Source organism: Poeciliopsis prolifica, unplaced genomic scaffold, assembly GCF_027474105.1.
Source record: "Poeciliopsis prolifica strain line A6 unplaced genomic scaffold, Auburn_PproV2 SCAFFOLD013, whole genome shotgun sequence".
Taxonomy (NCBI): Eukaryota; Metazoa; Chordata; class Actinopteri; order Cyprinodontiformes; family Poeciliidae; genus Poeciliopsis; species Poeciliopsis prolifica.
In genome coordinates this window covers 12,688,893-12,709,168 of record NW_026562388.1, presented here as the reverse complement: position 1 = coordinate 12,709,168, position 20,276 = coordinate 12,688,893, and the positions used below count along the sequence as shown (strand labels likewise).

The window sequence follows — 20,276 nt, the reverse complement described above, 5'->3', positions numbered from 1 at the left end:
CGGCCCCGCGCATGCGTACAACCGCCCGGGCCCCGCGCATGCCCAAGTGTACTTGGCGGGGCGGGGGTATTGCAGAGTACATTTGGTTGAGAAGCGCATTCCAATCTTTGGTTGAAATGGCGCATTTGATTTTATTCTGCAGTCATAATACAGTTTTAAACAATACAATAAGTTTCAATTAAAGGAGCTGGAATACGTTAAGCTTTCAAGGTCAGTTGGGGGGGATTTTCTAAAAACGAATATGCAGGAAATGCTTTCTTCTACTTTAAGCTGCTCTGATGTTTCAGTCATTCCGTTATATGCATATATTCTACAACAACATAAACACAGGGAACATTTATAAAATTATACGTAAACGGTTAATTAAACGACCAAACCGAAAACATTAAAAACAGTATTTTTTTATGAAAAAAAAAGAAAAAGACCTCACCTCCATGTTGCAATGCAACAAATATAATCCTTGCTCACGATGTCTGCAGTTCTTAATCCAAAGCTTTGATTTTTGGTTAGCCTACGTCTTTTTGGGGTTAACATAAATCCGCAAACTAAAGTTACCACTTCAACGTCGTTGTCCATGTTTGTTTGTTTACTCTAAATTCAGCTGTGGTAGCGCAATATTTTAATTTGAAGGAATTTCGTATCTGGAATTAGAACGTGTTCGAGTGAAACCTCACACTCTACGATCGAACCCGTTACACCTACGATTTTAAATCGGCTAGTGTGAGGTCTCTCACACACGTTTTCAGAATCGGCCGACTTTTCTAAAATCGTGTCGTGTGAACTGGACTTAACAGTTGATAAGATTCTATCTGGCCAGTGAGAATCAAAGCAGATCAAATTCTGGAATTTAAAGAATAGCTATTCTTTATCTTCAGAGATAATCAGGCAATATAATAGTTGTCGTTAAGGTAAAATAATTTTAAATATTCTGAATTTATCAAAAGTTTAATTTTGAGCACTTCCAGAGCGACTTACTTTTTTGTATTTTTTTTCACTGGTAGGTACAGAAAGCAAGAGGTGTCATACAGAAGTTGGTGTACTTGAAGAATCAAAAGAGGCCTGTATATAAGAAAATGCTAAAGACCAACTTTATTGTCTTCAGCATATATCTCCATCCTTATATCATCAGAATCTTTTCCAGGTGCTCCATCTACATATTGGAAACTCTTCAGTTTTCCACTAAGATCTGTTTGGATTGGATAAAAGGGGTAAACACACACAAAGCTGTCTCTATGTAAGCGGGGTTATTGTTACATATAACTGAGACAAACGCATAAGAGACCTTTTTGGGTTTACTTCCTAAATTGTGGCGAATCAACTAACACGTGGGTTGTGGACAGCAGGTGGCAGTAGTGGTCACCATCTTGAATGAAACAATCCAGCACAACTCCAAACACAGCTGGCGTTATTGGCCTTTTTTAAGAGAAATAGAGATCTTTACAAGTATTTTCTGACGTCATCTCCCTCCAGATAATGATTACTTAACGTGCTGAAGCTGCTCATTCAGCTGTGCACAGGGACACATTTAGGCTTTTAGTAGCCTCATTAACTCAGCTATTAGGACGCATCTAATCATTTGATGCATGGACTGAGGGCATATGCTGACAAAATATTTTCTGGAAAATTAGCTGAAAAACACAGCCTTGTATATAAGTATTCAGCAAAGTGAAAATAAATGAACCACAAAGCAGTTTGTATGCAGAGATCTCAGCAGCTTTATTTGGACTCTTAATTCTCTGTAAGTTGACACAAATGATGCCTGTCCATGGCATTCTTTCACCTTCCACACACAGCCAGTCACACATGGTGTCTGGTGTTTGCTTAAATCTGCGCAGGCCGTTCCACTTGAGTGCACATGTGGAACATCACTTTAAAGGATCAGAAGCTTCATCCTCTGTCTGCAGCTGCAGCCTGCAGGGAAACCAGTTGCTGCATCCATTAGCTCCTCCGTCCACAGAAAAGAGGTCCATCTCTGGTGCTTCCTTTGTTCTGTCAGGGAAGCCATGCATCCATTCCTTTTTCTTTGAAAGATTGTCGTCATAATGCTGGAATGTCTCACTACAATCTACGCTTAGATAATGGTAACATACATTAGAGTCTGAGAAATGGGTTCTGTTTCCAATTCATCTTGTACAAAAAGCTCAATGTGTTTTCCTTACCACTCATAAGATAACCCTGTAAAATGTTGAGATTCTTGGTATAAAGGCACAAAGTTAAGCCGTACAGAAAGAGCACACCACTGTGATCGAGTCCAGCAGAAGCTTGTCTGGTTTTTATTTGTTTCTCTGTGATTAAAGCCCTCATAAAACTTGCAGCCTTTCATCTGAGGATCATTACTTTCACATAACAAAAACAACAAACAAAGAAAAACATGTTGGGATTAATTTTGCCTTGTAGCTGTGTTTGGACTGAATGGTAATTCTTAAGAAAAATCATATGAAGAAAAATGAATTAAAAAATAACTCAGAACAGGATTAAAAAATATTCATTTTTAAAAGACTTTATAACACACTGACTGAGACAAACAGATCAGCTTCCAGAAGAATTGGCCTGATCAAGGCGTAATTTGGTCCACATGCAGAAAAGTGACAGATGGACATGATTCTATTCCTATGGAGTTGGAACATTTTGAATGGCTCCCACAGAGTGTAAGTGCTGGCATCTGGCACTAACCAGAGCATATGACAGTCAGAACAAAGAGAGAAGGTGAAGAAACAGAGTCTGCTGTATTTTAACTGGATGAATTTTAAAAGCGCTTGCATTGTTTGTTTGCATGAGTTTAGGCAACCATAGCATGTAGAGTACCAGCATGTGAATGGTACAGACTGAGCTGGATAATAAAAAAGGAGCCAACAGATGCATTAGCAAAGCATCCCAAGATTTACACCCACCTTTTCTTATTTAAAAAAGGTGGGTGTTATTTAACATATTTTTTGAAAACACTGAATTTTAACTTCTAAGCTCATATCAAATGAAGTGATTTTCACCAGTTGAATTTTTATATAGATAGGTAATGGGCAACTATTTTAAGACAATGCTGTCACATCACTGACTCTAACCTAACCCTCAATTCCAAACACATGAAAACTGTCAAACTATTGTAACTGTGTAGCCCAGAGGCCCACAATCTACTCGACCAAATCCAGACCTTTCAGCAATCAAATGTTTGAACTAATGGGCTACAGCAAATCAAGGTTCCAGTCATCCAAGACTAATCATAATGAGGATCACTTTATTGTGCTCCAAACATTACAACGACCTCTTTGGAATCAGTCTTTACAACACCTTGTGTTGTCTTATGGCAAAATATCTCAGAGCAAAGATGGCTGCATTTCTTGTGGTGCAATAACCAAGAGGTAAGGCTTGAAGTCGAGTTGTATCATATTCTGCAATCCAGCAAGCATATATGGAATCAGCTGAGAATTAGTGCCAAAGCAAAGATGTGGACCACCCTACTGCAGCAGAAAACACAGTGTCTATATCAAGCCTTAGATCCAAGCCTAAAGGAGGTCCACACCCTGCAAGAGATACAGCAATATAACAGTTAATTTAATTTCCACCACTCCCTGGGTGCTAAACTGTTTTGTTAAGAAGTGTAAAATTAATGAGGGGAAAAAATGCATAGTTTGGAATTTGCTGCTCTAAGTTACATTATTTTTATCATCTAAAATTTTTTGAAGATAAAAATCTATTATATATCCACAAATGCACTAAAATATAGGAGCATAACCAGATTAAAAGAGTTCATAGATAAATTCCAGAGAACTTTTTCCAAAGGAGGTGTTTGTCTTTGTAGATGAGCAAAATTAATCGTTTCTCTCTGCAGTGAAATCCAGTCATATGAAGCAGTTCTAAATGCCAAAAGAGGTCTTTCCTACTGAAAAAGCCAGATGACTTGATACCTTCCATAAAAATTTGTGGGACTTGTGCAGTAGAAAATATAAGCACCAGTTTTCCAATATATCAATATTTCTGCTTGTGAAATCTTTAAATAGCGGCAAAATGAAAAAAAGTTTCCATTTTGAAAATAAAATGAAACTTAGCTCTACCATCTCTATAAACACAAGGCAAGGAGAAAGAGAGGCAAAAGTACAACAGATCTTTACTGAGACATCATCTAGGCTGGGATAAACCCGAGCTGGGAAACCTTCTACAGCTGCAGCTTAAATGATGTTTAATGCACAAACGGTCCAAAGCTATCTAGATGGGATCAAAAAGTTAGCTGACGTTTAAGTTTCAAATAACAGCACCAGAGTTATTAAATCCATTTGTACTCTGAATCCTGGAGTCTGGTTCAATGTGTAACTTTAACATATCTGACAGGTTTGATTCAGATTGTTCTCTGATGAAGAGCTGATTCAGCATGTGGTCAGGTGAGATACCAGACTTGCATCTATTGCCAGCATTTATGAATAATAAAGCCTAATTTTAGCAGGTTTAACATTTCTAGTTAATCTCCAATGTGCATCAGTTTTCTACAAACAACAAAAAGGTCAGAGACCAGTGAGCACTCGATCAAAAACAAAATTTCTTCAGCAGAACCACTTTAACGTTATGGAGGGACCCCAGTGATTCTGGGTCTAGGAACTCAGGAAGTATATTGGTGCTTTGTCCCAGATGATGGCAAGATGGAGCGATGATGGCAAGGTGGAGCAGGAAATGAACAGATGGATTAGCCTTTGCCTGGAGTAATGAAGGTGTTGCTGTCTATCATGGTGAAGACCAAACTGAGCTGGGCCTCAGGCTAAGCTTTGCATTTACTGGTCCATCTTCCAACCTTCACTTTTGGTCATTAGTTACAGATCATGTCCTAAAGGATAAGATCTTCTGATCATGAGGCCTTGGCTGGAAGGCTTTCCAGGTACAGCCCACTGGGAGGCGGAAACAGATGTGAAAGGATCATATTTCCCTTCTGACTTGGCAACACATTGATTTTATAAGAAGAGAGAGAGAAATTGATGGGTTGGTTGGTTACCTGTACAGATGTATGGAAGTAGTAAGTATGCAAGAGTGGATGGAAAATTTAATCTGTCTCTGCATCAGTCTTTTGTTTTGTCCCTCTTTTCCCACAATAACCTTACTCAGCTTGAGTTTAATCCTGTTTGACTTACCTTGTGTTGATGTTCGGTCTCTATTTTGTTTTTTGCATTGTAAGCAAACAAAAGTTGATTTCTATTAACATGCAAAAGAAGGGCTAAAAGAAAAAGAAGACAAACAAAAGCCACCAATGTGTTTTTGGCATCTTTGAATCTGTAAATACCAAAACTTTCCTGTCTTTAATTCACCACTACTTCTTTCTCTCTAACTAACTGTATGTACACAGCAAAATTGAATTTTTTTAAATAAATTATATCTCTGTCTTTATATATATTGATTTATATATTTTATATATTAAATTGTATTTACACTGTAAAGACTAGAACTACTCGTTCCAAAAGAGGATTTGTACAAATGGGCTGAACTCTTCTACTTTCATTACTGTACAGGATTGAGCTTCCATTGAAAGAAAAAAAAAAGTACCCATCAGCTACCGCTCATGCTCACAACTGGTGTCCTAGTGGACGTAATACAGCCAGTAGACCAAGTTGAAGAAGGTGAATGTGATCGGGAAGATGACCCGGGACCACTTGTCTATGGCGTTGACGTCTGTGAGATCCGGGATCTTGACTTTCAGCTGTGAGGCTCTCCTCCGCAGGCGGCTTTTCTTGTGTCCGATTGGCCGGTCGAGGGCTGGCCGTCCGTAGAGGTCCCGGCTCGTCATGGGCTTGCGGTACTGTATGCTGGCGCTGTCGTAGGAGAACATGGTGGCCCGGGGATCGTTAAGAGCGCCCATCATATCCGGTCCTCCCATCTCAGTGGGGAGGTTCGTCAGGAGGATGTTGCCATGAGCGTCGACCTTAAAAGGCCACAAGACAACATTTCAGTTTTATTTTCAGCTAAAAAGAAGATTAAATCAAAAATAAATCTGCTAATCACCTCCAGGCATCTGCCTTGTTATTGTTACAATTCCTGCTTTCAATTTGAGGGATTTAGTTCTTGTGGTTTTATCTGAGAAAACCTCCAGGTAGGGGTCAACTTACCCCTTCCTCAATTCACACTTTTTCATATCCAGGTGTTGTCATTTCATTTCTTCTACTTTAAATTCTAAGTTTTCAAAGAAGGTTTAAAATATCCACTTTTTGTGAACTGGTGCCTGCTTGGTATGAAACAACCAGCTGCAGATGGCTCTGTTTCATGCTCAAACTAAATGGGTACAAAAAAGCGAAAAGGTTAAATGAGCAACACCTTATACACCATAAATATAAATTATTCATAATCATTATGCAGAGCTGAGATGTTAGGGCTTAAATTTTAAGATTTACATTAAAAAAAGTCACTTAAAGTTTTCTAAATTTGGCGTTTAAAGCATTCATACCTTTCTGATGGGCAGGTGGCTTGGTAACCAGACAAGTAACACTGTCTGGTCATTTAAATTAACCTGCCGTAAATATAAGTGACTGATATTTTCCACTCAGATCTTCACCCACCTGCACTTTACTGCTCTCCAGTCGGCCCTTATTCTCATTGTTGGACTTAGCAGCCTTTTCCGCTGCTTTCTTCTGTAGGTGAGGACCACGGCCAAAAAAGATGTAGTTAACGAAGGCATACTCCAGCAGGGCCAGAAACACAAAGACAAAGCAGCCCATGAGGTAAATATCAATGGCCTTGACGTAGGGGATCTTTGGCAGGGTCTCCCTCAGGTGGGTGTTAATGGTGGTCATGGTCAGCACCGTGGTTATACCTGCAGAAGTGCAAAAGTCAACAGTGTAGGACATGCAAACATCTCAGACTCAACATTTTAATGTAAGAACTATTTTTCTATTTTTTTGTGTGTCAATCTTTGCAAGATTTTGCTATTCCTTCAAAGTCAAACATGTTGCCAACATTGCACATTCAGTGCCTAACTTTGCCATCCAACCTAGTTCTGAACTCAACAAAATAACATCCAAGAGGGAACCGACAACTGACTGTGAAAACTGACAGCTTCAAGTGGTCCAGAAACTTTGAACTGCGCTCAGAAAAAAGTGGAAATAACCACCAGAATCAGGTAATAAAACTCTTTGTTAGGCCACTGAGAGGCTCAGAGTCTTGACAACTGTTAGATCTGTAAGAAGAATAAGATTTTCTTTAGTAGTAGAGTAGAAGTAGTATAGTAACATTGTTGTGTACTTCTTTTATGAATATTACAAAGTAGGTTTTCCTGATTTAGTTTTAGTGAAGTGTAAATTTTAGGGTCATAGGTTCCCCCTTGACCGTTAGGTTTTTATGTGTCAGAGGTCATTTCAAGGCAAGGTCAAGAATTCATCTCTCAGAAAGATATTGAGTCTCCAGAACTAATTATTTTGTTATATTGTCTTTAAGTCATTAGATGTTGTGCTACATACAGTGGGATTTAAAGTTTAGCCTCGAGGTATTTTCTGAAAAATAATATGAAATCTAATGCTGGACCTTGACTAAAAGAAGAGAATCAATACCCCAGTTTCTATACAAAACAAAACCATGGAGAATCTTATGTTTAAATAAAATTAGCTGGACAATTTTATATTTGCCAAAACAGATTATTGAGCAACCTCCACCTTACAAAATATTTCAATTTGGAATAAGCAAATCAATTGTTTGATTGTGAATGATATTTAACAGTAATTAACCAGCTAACTGCACCTGTGTGTAAGTTTTGAGAACCAGTAAATGAGAAATTACATTTGCAAATGACATCAAAAGGGTTGATCAAGCTGTCTTAATGAAGGCAGAAAGAGAGAAATATGAAATGTTTTATCAAACATGAAACTAAAAGTGCTACAATCAAAAAATACACAAAAAAATATAAACTATATATATCTATACCCAGGGGGATACAGCAAGCTAAAAAATAGACACATAGATCTAAAAGGGACTAACATTTGGCAAATTTAACTATTTTGGAGAAATAGAAAATACTGAATAATTCAATGTAATAATTCGCCTTTTAATATAAAAACTCTGTTAAACTGATGAAAGGTCAAAAATAATCAAAGCTTGTTTATGCTTTTTCAGGTCTAAAATTGACAGATCAGCAAGAGCTAACAAAAAATTAGCGAACCTGAGAGAAATTATGAATAAAAGTCACTGACCTAAAGCCACTCTGGCAGCCGACGCATCGTAATTTATCCAGAAGGAGACCCAGGACAAGATGGTGATCAGAATGGATGGCATGTAAGTCTGCAGAATGAAATAGCCAATATTCCTCTTGAGTTTAAAACTCAGTGACAGTCGTGGATACGAACCTGTTTGGCAAGGAAAATAATATAAGTCTGTGGTGATCTTTTTACAGAATAGTAAAAAGATGGGTACTAAATGAAATAACATCATGTTTATGACATAATGGCTCATTTTCCCCATATGTTATACTTTTCCAGAATAGACAATGAATATTGTCAGTATCAAGATTTACAAAATATTGTATAGAATTAATCTAAAACACTTTTTTAAAAAATCTATTAAACAAGGTTTATTGTTACCTGTGGCAAACACGGCTTTCTTGGACAGGGTTTGGTAATCAATGATGGAAAACTGAGGCAGCTCGATGTTCTCCACTCCAGTGACTGACCCAGCATTACTTCCTCCCTGCCAGTAAAACTCAATGTCGTCTGTAGTGTATCCATCTGAGAGAAAGAAAATCACACACAAAAAAAGTTAAAAAAGTTAAAGTCAACTATATTTGCCTTTGAGTACTTGCACAAGTAAGCAGGGAGAGGTCAAAGCTGTCTTTAAAAATGTCTAGAAACAATTCCCATGGTAGTCACAGGCCAGAGGCCAGAGGACCCACAACCAGAAACCAGTGAAACTCAATGAAGGGAAATGTGCATTTGGTGTAGTTCTACTCAAAAGTTAGTCCTTTTTTTCCAATCTTCTCTACAACATGCAGGATGTCAGGAAGAGAAACTGGTGAGGGAAGTAGGAAAGTCACTCTGACATCATCTCTCTGATGTTGGAGATTCACGGCTGTGTTAGTGTGTGACTGAACAACCTGAACTGTCGGTGACTTCCTGAATGGATTATCAACACATTTATTCAGCAGGATGTGAACCCACATAAGCTACAGATCCTTTGGGGACATCTGCCAGAGTTTTCTCTTTCATTTCTGTTTTAGTATAATTCTTTCACATCATAAAAAGGAGAGAAAATACTTTGCAGGTTGAAAAACATGACTCGAGGGAATTACTTTCACACTCAGAGAACATGAAGTCTGGAATGAATCAGCTGGAATGAAAACGGTTTATGGTCCTCATCTGTCAGCAAACTGCTGTCAGGAAGAGTTTTTAAAAAACGTGGCACGTCACTGGAGATACAAACCAGGAGTTAACACACAGCTCTTGCAGTGGTGCATCATCCCTGGTCTTAGTGAGGAGCAATTTCAGGACCTTTACTGGTGGATTGATGACACTGAAGAATAACATTTCAAACTTGTGTACTATATTTTTCCAACAGATAAAATTATCTTCTAGTTTAAAAAGAATGAAAGATTAATTTCTAAGACTGCCACACATGGTGGTTGTAATGCAATGGTCAGAGTCTACCTTACGTCTTCGGGACCTGAACAGTTTGGTGATGTGACAGATTGTTCTCTTTTGTAGAAAAGTCTTCACAGAGATTTCATCGAAGCATGCTTGGAAAATGCGACAAGACAAACCCACCTATGAATTACTTGGACAAAAACAGGTTCTTAAGTCACAAAAAAGTCACTTGAGCCACGTTGTCAAAGCACTGGCCAAAATCCAATTGTGATTCTGTTGCAATACTATAAATATGCTCATAAATACTCATAAATCCTTCGCTGTGTCTGAAATAAAACAGCTCTGTACAGAATAGTGTCTCAAGACTCCTCCACAGAAATGAAAAAAGGGCTCATTACTACCTATTGTAATAAGTGCCAGCTACTGCTGCAGTTGTTTTATTGTGCCTAATAAAGGAAATCATTTCAATACTGCATGTTCTATTCACTTAGATTTTCTTTGATTGCCTAAAAGGTTTAGGTTTGAAAAAAAATAAAACAAAAACAAAAAAAAACATGGTAGCAGTCTCTAAGGTGATACACACAGCAAGATGCTGTCTTGATCAAATAATTTTCTACCAGATGAAATATTACCGACTCCTCAATTTTTCCAAAGGAGAACATTTTATTCAATTTTTTACTTGATCTTAGTGCTAACTTTTTCATTGGCCAAGTTGCTCTGTGCATTAAAACAACAAACAAAAGCTGCAGATCTTATGCTAAATGTGGCATCTCATATTCTTTGTCCTATGAACTCAAAACTGACTGTATTTTAATAAATTCATGCTTCCTTCCAGCTGCTGGACATCCTCCAGTTTCCCAGAGGCTGAGTTGGACAAGAAATAAAGCCTTTCCCTTTACTTTCCCTGGCAGGTCTCTGGTCTGCATCTACAGGCTGAAACAGAATGACCCGGCCCCCAATGCCCCGCCGGTAATTAGACCCATTTAATTGGGCCAATGTGTTTCTCTTTTCAGGCTCTCCAGCTTATCTACCGGCAGTTTGAAGGATTTCTGGGAATTAACAGCTTATCGAGAGCGGAAGAGCTTCATTATGGTTTTACTTCATTTTTCTCATCTCTTTTCAGCATGAAGAGGAGCATTTTAGAAATGACTTAACTGAACAATTAGAATAATTTGAACACACTGAATGATTTAAAAGGAGAATTGCCTAATCTAATGTCAGTTCTTCCAAAGGGAATCAAATATCTCCTGATTTATTGAACTAAATTCAGTTTGAGTTTGTGTTTTTACCTGTTTGAAGTACATGTCTTATACATAAAAAAAGGCTCCATATCTTTTTTCAAATATAATCTCTTCCTTTGTAAAACCATCTCCCAGTTTTGTTCATACTATTGTAGGTAGACATCCTGTCTACTTAGGCTCAAATTGTATCATGAGAGACATTTCTACTAATTTTCAACTCAAAACCTGAAAAAAATGTGCTTTCTAAATAAGAAAACATGATAAAATCAAAGCATTCAATCGATCATAAACTAAAAATGGTATTATTATTTTGAAGTATTTGATGGTGGTGCTACTTGGAAAAGTTGGTATTTAGGTGCTCACTGTCTGAGATCCACTGCATCTTCAAATTAATTACCCCACTTTAATGTCTGCTGCACCTTCACAGGATGCTATTGTCACAACAATGTTTTATTGTGGGTTTGGTTTTTTGAGAGTGATGTCTTAGTGTGGAGAAAAGCATGCACAACATTTCGCCAGTGGCCCAGAAAGTTAAGTAATTGCTTTATCTGATCAGAGCGCCTCCTTCCATATGTTTACGGGGAGCATATAAATGGCTGCTTCATAACTGGAAACTTAGCTTATCTTTCTATATGGTTTGACACATTGAATGGCTTATGGTTCAATTAAAATATTCTCCCAAGTGAGTGGTGCAGCTCCTCCAGAGCTAGCATAATAAGGTCTTTTGGCTGCTTTGTTTATCCTGTCTGTTATGGACAGCCATATCTTTGTATACTTGAAGTTTTGCCGTATGTTTTCCATGTTCAGTTAATTGATTGTACAGTGCTTTGTACAAAAATTGTGATATTGGTTTTCAGTATAATTCTGCTTTCAGCCTTCTCCTTTGTCTATTTCATGTTAGTCTATCATATAAAACCAAACAAAATGGACGACAGTCTTCAGTTGCAGTGTAATAAAATATGCAAGCGAATATAGTTTTGCAACTCACTGTAATATCCCTAGAGATTTGGTCTTTATTTCTAATTTCAATTTTCTTAGCTATTGAAATTTCCACATTAAGATGGATAGATTGCATTCAATTCTTTGACTTTTATGACGTTAGTTACTTTATTAAAATTTAAGACTTAGGCATTTTGATCTAATTCAATCTATATTTGAGTATGAAATGTTTCTGTGCTTCAGATTCAGAGCTACCAGGTTTGCACACTTAACTTCCATGCTCAAATGTAACATCTATTTTATATTACACAGAGTAGATTCAATAAGACAGCCCAGAGGAGCATGCATGTGCATGCTTCTGTTTGATTATTAAAGAAAGCTGATATCTGTTAGACACAGTAAATTTGAGGAATTTGGACAATGGCCATGAGCCTTATTTCTATACCCAATGTTACTTATGTACAAGGCTCTAAAACTATGACATAAAACAAATTCTTAGCCCTCATCAGTTTAATCTGTTAGAGAATTGAGAAGGGAGAAAGTTATCATTTAACAGGCACACATACATGAGCACCCCCTCTTACCATTATAGAAAACCCACTTTCTATAATGAAAGTGGGTTTCGTTAAATTAACCTTTGGGTTAATTTGCAGACCTGACCACTGCTTAAACTTCTACAGAAAACTAAAAACAAACAGTCAAAAAATAAACTGATGTATATTAATGAGTTTTTGGAGAGCTCATATGGCTTTGTTGCATAAGCATGACTTATGCGCGAAGCTCCAGGCAGAAAGGGGCTCCACCCTCTCTAAATGTAGACATATACTGTGTAATGTGCGAGACTTTAACTATTCATGTCAGCATTGTTAATTATTTAACTGAAGCACTCCGGACAGGTCCAGTTAAACAGGAACTGTCAGTTCACATTAGATGGGTTTAGGCTGAATGTGACCTTAATAACCTCAGATGATTCTGACCTGTGAAACTGATGTTCCAGCTAATTTTAATAAAAATACAGTATTATTAAGCCTCATTTGGTGTGAGAACCATTTCAATAGAAAAACTGAAAATGAACCACAACCAGAACACAATTGGTCTGGGTGGTATAATCAATTTACTGGCAAAAAAAAAAAAAAAAAAAACACAGGGAGGACCCACAGTTAAGTTTCTTTTATCAGCATGAACACCTATGGATTTCCAAGAGAACAGATGGATAAATTAAGAATGGATGGATGTAAACATGCCTGGACCAAGACTGGAACAATGGAAAATGGTTGGATGGACAGTCAAATGTAATATGTGTTTATTAACAAGTAGTTGAGATGCTAATGCTGTACATCTGTAGTAAAGATAATCTACAGATCTGACATGTACATGAAATACCATGTAGTTAAATTATTGCTTTATAAATCAGAATTATGATTATTCCAGATTTATAAAGGGGGCTCTGATAAGATGTGTTTTCTTTGGTTTTTATAATTCTTTTTAACTTGTCCATTTTCATCACTTGGTTTTAGCTGCTGGAGGATGTAGTAACAGGTTTTAGTAAAACTTTTCTAGATCTGTGAACTGAGCCTTTGTTTTACATTATTGTGGATTTCTTCATCTCTGGTTAACTTAAAGAAAACCAGGTGTCCAGTTTCACCACATGAAGATCATGACAGGTTCTTGTGTCAGAGTTGAGTGATATCTGAAAACAGACCGCTCTATCCAGGTTCACTCAGCATCTCTTGAATCAGTTTACACACAAAAACTGTGTTGCTTACAGCTCTCGATCTCCAAGGTGCAGTTCTGCTCATCCAGTGGGTATCTGCGAAGGTCCATCATGCAGGCGGCTGTCGTGGTGATCCTTGGTGAAAACAACAACAACAAAAAATGTTAATTTGATTTTTTGAAGTTTAAGGATCGAGCAGAACTCACAGAACCGACCTTCAAAACCTCGAATTACACAAATCCTTTTAAACCTTGAGTGGAGCGAAACTATCCGTCTCGTTCCCATAATTGCCTTTGCTCTGCTGAATTGACGTCTGCAGCTCTTCTCCCTTTGTAAAGCTTTGTGTTTTAATCTCAATTATAGCAGGCAGTAATTAGGAGTTAACAATAAAACCGGATGAAACTCTTAGTGAAGTTTTACAGCCGAAGCAACAACCGTCACAAACTGTTCTCCGTACGGATAGAGCCACACTGTATTTACAGCCTCATAATCTGTATATACGACAGAAAACACGATTAAAGGTCATCCCAGATATCCACTGTAGCATGTAGGTAGATTATAATTAATGTGCCGAAATGGAAGGATAAATTACAGGCATTTTTCTGGGTGACCTGCACTTATACTCATTCAGGCAGAAAATCTGGTGTCGTAGGGAATACGTGGAACAAACAAACGATCCCTGCACGCTTCATAGACTTTAATTAGACATACGTAAAGCTGCATTATACTCAGTGAAGCTTATTAAAAAGTATTTATTGTCAAATGAAATACAATCTGTCCAAAATAAAACATTCCTATAAATTTTTTATGTTGATTTATTGACATACACATTTGGGGATCTTCAATGTACAATTCGGGCATTAGATCTGATGCTATTTAGAGAACACCCCAACAAGATGAGGAAAAAAAAATAATACACCACGAATAATGAATGGAATATTTATTTAAATGTTTCTTTTTTCCTTCACTGTGAAGAAAATGAAATACTTTTCATTTTGTCCTGATTGTCTTTTCATGGACAAAATGCAATAAAGTAGCAACTGTACTTTTATAAAACAATAATGTGAGTAAGCACTTTGGTTCAAAACAGTTGTGGAAATGAACTTTTTCCACTTTGGTCAACATTTGGTGGCAGCTGAAGAGGTTTGTCTTATCAGAGCCAGTTATTAGCAGAGATCCTTCAGATATCAGTGCCATGCTACACCTCATTTTTTCACCATGAAATGTAAACTTGTTTAATGTGTAAAATGGAATGAGTAATCCTAAAGTATTTATGGGTTAGTATATTATATATTTAATACCTCCCTTTAGCTCTGGTTTTGCCCCTGTCCAAACATTTTAAAAAGAAGCAACAGGAGGTTCCCATGTATGACCTGACCACTGGTTCTGCCATTTTCTGTGTCTCAGATTTGGACGTGTTGTCTCGTTCTTGCTGCTTCATACTAAACTAATTGTGAACCGATCTAGGACACTCTGAAGGTCCAGACTTCAAAACACCAACAGAACCACATTGTTTACAAAAAGAGCTCCAACAAATTTTCCAAGATTCCACTGGAGAAAAAGCTATTCCATCACGGCATAATATAAACTCTACTGAAGATGAAAAGTATTCTTGGGCTCTAGTTTGTGCACCCAACTGTGTAACAATAAGGGATTCACAACTATGACAGCAGAACTGCAGCCTTCTCCTTACAAGTCAGTGAATGGACACTTTCCATTTGTACTGTCTCTCCATGCCTCTTCACCAGCTTTAAGATTTATCCAAAGCTTCCTAAGGTGTTCAGTGTGTTCAAGAAAAAGATGAACAGCCAGGAATATTCAGAAGGTAAAGGATAAATATTTATGTTTTTATGGGCTTTTAGCGTCCATGACAGTATAAGAGCTGGGAAAACGTGAAGACAGCTGAACTTTTACTGTCAGTGTAAAGAGGTATTAAAGGATTTTTTTTTCATTTTTACAAGTCACCCTGGAATTCCTGCATATGCTATTTTTAGTCTCCTTTCAGAAAATACTTTCTGAAGCACAAAGCCTTAGGAAAAACTCTAAAGATAAAATCCATAACAAAATTGCAAATGAACACAAATAAATTATGCAAATAAATGAATTTCCATCTACCCACAAGTAGTGCCAGTCTCATATGGGGTGCTGTTTCTAAACCATGTTATCCACTCATTTATAAATGAGTTTATAAATGAGTGGTCCAAACAAAATATGTTAGAAAGCTAAATATTTAGTTCTGAGCCAGCCAAATATTTGATTCACAAATTGCTAGTTCATAGCTAAATATGTGCAAGTTTGCTTGCTAACATGCTGAAGTGGACAATCAAAAATAAAAGCTGTGTCTTGAAAACTTCTGCATTAACTCCTGCTGGGTATATCCTCCTCCTGAGTCATGTACCCTGAATCTTATTACTAACAATTCACTATTATGCACAAGTTTATTTTGGTCTATCTTATAAAAGTACAAATAAAATGTATGTTTGTGCTTGTTATATGACAAAGCAAGTGCAGTGGTTATAATGCGTATTTGTTATTTAATAGCCTCAGACTTTTTACTGTGATTTCCCCACATGTGGCCTTGTGATCACTGACTCGTTAAACAGAAGCTTTTCAGACTCTGCATCAGCTCAGACCCAGCAGCACAGACTAAACTCAGCCTGTGTCATCTTTTCTTTCCATTGCTGAGAAAAGCTTTCTCTTAGTTGTGACCATACCCGAGATGTGCCGCTGATGATGATGTGGAGATAAACAGGTGTTTGATGTTGTCTTCATTATTCCAAGGTGCTGAATTTCCAATAATTGGGATGTGAGAGTGCCAATCAAAGCTGAGGTCATTTTGGGAAACCTAAATATAGCCCTTGTCTTAGCAGCGAGCACACTGGATGAATAATTGTCAGAGCCTTTGGGGGATAATGATTCTGCAGCAGAGCACTGTGAAAGATATGATCATCAGTGCTTCAGATTCTGGGGCTAAAGTAGAAAAAGAAGGAGAAATATACTCCCAGCAATGCAGGGAAAACCTCCTGGACAAAGGCCCTTATGTCATTCCTTCATTGTGTTCAATAAATTTGTTAAACCTTTACTTCAATCTCCTGTGAGTATTTTGCACGTGGGAGCAAAGCTTAAAAAGAAATATGACAAATCATTGTAAGGGTCACAAATTACCTAGGGGTTGCATTTTAACATCCATGATCTAGAGCATGGCAATTGAGTGCTTACAAAGAGGACAAATTAGATTCATGGTTTTTATCCAAACAATAAGAACAGTGGCAATATCCTGTAATAATTACATTTTATATTGTTCCGGAAACACACATATTATTTAGGATGAAAATTCTGGTCCAGGATTGGGGTGAAAAGGTCAAAAAGAATGAGAAAAATGAAAAGTACGAGCCCTGGAAATTAAACGGAGGAAGAAAATTAGCTTAGAGGGAAATAGTCTTGTCTATCTGAATACACTGAGAATTGCTTCACTTTAGGAAGAGACAGAGTGCTGAAAACAGCCCGCAAGGCCCATATTCATTCAGCCTCAAAAGAAGAGTTGTTTCTGGGTAAATCCAGCATCCCTGTCCTTTTCATTGGGCTGCTTCAGGTCTGACTTAATGCTTTCTGCTTCCCTCTCTCATTGTATCTCTGTTTCTGTCTTTGAAAAGCTGCTTCTATGTGGACTTTAGAAAAAAAAACCTGATCTGAACAGACAGCTCCTCCAGACACAAATACAACACCAGCATCTGAGGCTAAATGCTCCCAAGAACCATAAAAGCCCAGAAATTTAAAGTTTGTTAAAATGTAAAAAAAAAAGAAAAAAAAAAGTGCAATAGTAATAATGTGTTTGTGAAGGATAATGACTCTTAAGACGTATGAAGGCATTTGGACCAAATGAATTGAACAAAAGCTTTTAAGCTAATCAACTAATTCAATGAAATGTGTTAATGTGTTAGAGCAGATTGCACAGAATCTGACCTGTTGACATCATACCTGGAGAAAAACCACAACCCCTGTTTTTCTTAAAGGTGAAGGATAATGTATTTTCCAGGAACATAGTGTCATTTTTTTAGCACAGTAATGCACCTATTTGGAGAGTGTTGCCAACAGTGTGAGGTTGCCTGACATCATCAGCAAGTGTGAGTGAATGCATCTGTACAAATCGTGAGTTTTAAATGAATAGGGCAGCAACAATATTTATCATGGACAAAATGAATTTCTGCAGGATGTTCAAGGATGTCCAGTTGAAACCTGTTCTTTTCTCTTGTGAATCTTCATCCAGTTGTTTGATTCATCTATAGAAGAGACGGCGAATGCTGCTACGTGAGACCGACTGGTAAGAAAACCAATGAAAAAAGCATCCAAGAGCAACTTCGACCGACAATCAGGGGTAACACTTTATTTTACGGGTTGTGAAGAAGACTGTCATGACACCGTAAATAAATAGTATTGCTGATTAAACTTTAGAAATTATGTAGTTTTATGTTATTAAAGCTAAAGTTTAATCAGTAATGCTTTTATAACAAATTTATGTCAAATCATAATTTCTTGGTTAATGTCAAGTTGTCATATCAAAGACATTTTACATAATGTCAACTTTTAATACTCATAAATACTCATGAAGACAACCTCATGTTCATGTCAGGTCCTATGTTTATGGCGGTGTCATGACAGTCTTCTTCACAACCTGTCAAATAAAGTGCTACCCAATCTGGTCCAATTTATTGGACCCCTTGTAATTTAATTTTCCACCATGATGAAAAACAGTGTCACCGTACAGACTTGAAAATAAAGCAATTCAAATAGCAAAACAATTTGATGAAGTTTCGATGCCCCAAATCATTATCCTTGACTAAAACCCACTAATTGTTAGTCTGCTGTCTGAGATTTTGTCAACTGCATTCCAAACAAGGCGCGGCATGTTTTGAATTCCATGTTTTTTTTTTGTTTAAACATTTTTATTAGTTTTGTGTTTCACAAACATAGGAAATATAACATTGTTTTCTTCTATTTTAGAATCACTGTGAATCACATCTTTATCACAGTTTGTTCATAATATTCTCTGCTAGCCGCTAGGACATATATATATATATATATATATATATATATATATATATATATATATATATATATATATATATATATATGCATATATATATATACAGAGGCCAAAGCGCCCTTCACAAAACACTTTAAGGAGGCTTAAGGTGTCTTTGTCAATGGACCGATACAGACATGAAACCCACCTCTGTTGCATCCTAACTTGCTAAGCAAAGTACTCACAGATCTGCAACCAGTCCCTAGAAAGTTTTAAAACTGTAAATAAGTTTTAAAACTAGATGAGTTCTGAGTGAAAAGAACTCAAATAAAAAAAGAAATAAAAAAGTGAGATATACAGGTTTAATTTTAAGCATTTCATCTGCCACTATAAGACGATACATATTTTGTCTGGCCTCAATGTTTTGAAAAATAAAAAAGATAAAATGCAAAAACTAAGAATGCATATTTTAAGAGTAGTGCTTACGGCAATGTAGCCCCACACCTCCTGTCGTCCAGCACTGCTGGCTTTATTTTTGAAAACGAACAGCTATGTGGAATATCTTGTGATCTATGAATGCCCAGAGGGAGCTCAGAGGCAGCTTGTCTTCGAAGGTTCATCACAAAAATATTTTGTGAAAGAAGCTTGTGAAGCAGAAGAAGCTGTGCTGAGTGTGAATTAAATACAGTTCTTAACTTTAAAAACAAAGTTTAAAAAAGCAAGGAATGTTCATGTTTTACCTGCACACAACTAAATAAAAATGTATCAAAACATATGTTATGAGCTGAATTACGAGAGTCATCACATTATGCTGAGGAGTCATCAATTAACCTTGTACTGCAGCAAAATGCTCTCAGAGCAAATCCTGTAAGTAGGACCAAGATTATAGATGATCTTAAAGTCAGAAAAAAAATCAAGTTACTGCTGAGCTTTGCAAGTGAAGTTTTATTAACATATTATAACATTCTTAACAAATTTAACCTAAAGCTAAAGCAACATATTTGTTGCGTTTAAGAAACTGCAACATCCTGAATCTCACTAGCAAGGAAGTAAGTGTGTTACAAAAGAAAGGCAATGTGTCTTTCAATACCTGGCTTCAAATTTATTAACTTAAATCAGGAATTGAACTTAGAGTCTGTGTCTTCCAGTACTCATTTGTGAAAAAAAAAAGAAAATAAAAGGCAAAGACAGAGACGAAGAAGCAGCTCTAATATCGTTGGCATTCTGCCTCTGTGGTCAGAAAAAATTCCCTGATCTTCATCAACCATGTGACTAGTTCACAGAAACCAACCTGACCAGATCTAATCTCATTGAGGAGAATCAATGAAGTCAGGAAGAAATAGTATCAGCATTGGAAACAACCAACCTCAACAAAAATGAGATTTGTAAGTACAAGTCTTTCAAATTAAAGAACTGTTATATATTTTTCTGTAATATACCAAAATGTATATATGCTGACAATATATAGTTTTGTATCTGTTTATTCACAGCAGAACAACATCTGAGACTAAGGAAACTATTACTCACTGGGCAGCTGATACCATGTGCCAGTGTTGCAGTTTGACTTGAACCATCCTGAAAGACATATATCTACAAGTGCATTCACATCCTTTCCTTATCCTGCATCTCGGGGAGCAGTGTACCAAAGGCTTTCCAGTTAAATGAAGGGTTGCCATGTTGGTTGTGTATCCTGCTCTGGTCAACAGTCAGAGCGCCCTGCTGCTCAGCCACCTGCCATCGCTTCACCAAATCCTCAATGTCATGGCTTAGGATTGGTGCATCATTGATAGAAATTTCCATCATTTCAATAATTTTTCTTTATAATC

The 20,276-nt window shown here is 37.0% G+C and overlaps 1 protein-coding gene across 2 annotated transcripts in view; it reads right to left on the bottom strand.

Annotated features, from left to right (window-relative positions):
• Positions 1-1,691: 1,691 nt before the first annotated feature.
• The window catches only part of gabrb1 (gamma-aminobutyric acid type A receptor subunit beta1), a 35,150-nt gene continuing 16,565 nt past the window's right edge, over positions 1,692-20,276 (bottom strand). Inside the window, exons 5-10 of one of the 2 annotated variants that reach the window (XR_008606529.1) lie at positions 13,480-13,562; positions 8,538-8,681; positions 8,151-8,303; positions 6,528-6,781; positions 6,081-6,243; positions 5,831-5,896 (exon numbers count right to left, since the gene is read on the bottom strand). Coding sequence is in view for 1 of the 2 variants with exons in the window: in XM_055038795.1 (XP_054894770.1) it covers positions 5,555-5,896; positions 6,528-6,781; positions 8,151-8,303; positions 8,538-8,681; positions 13,480-13,562 (976 nt within the window). In the remaining variant the exon portion in view is untranslated. Of the gene's footprint in view, positions 5,897-6,080; positions 6,244-6,527; positions 6,782-8,150; positions 8,304-8,537; positions 8,682-13,479; positions 13,563-20,276 lie in introns of both variants that reach the window. The other variant, XM_055038795.1, reaches the window with a different exon arrangement.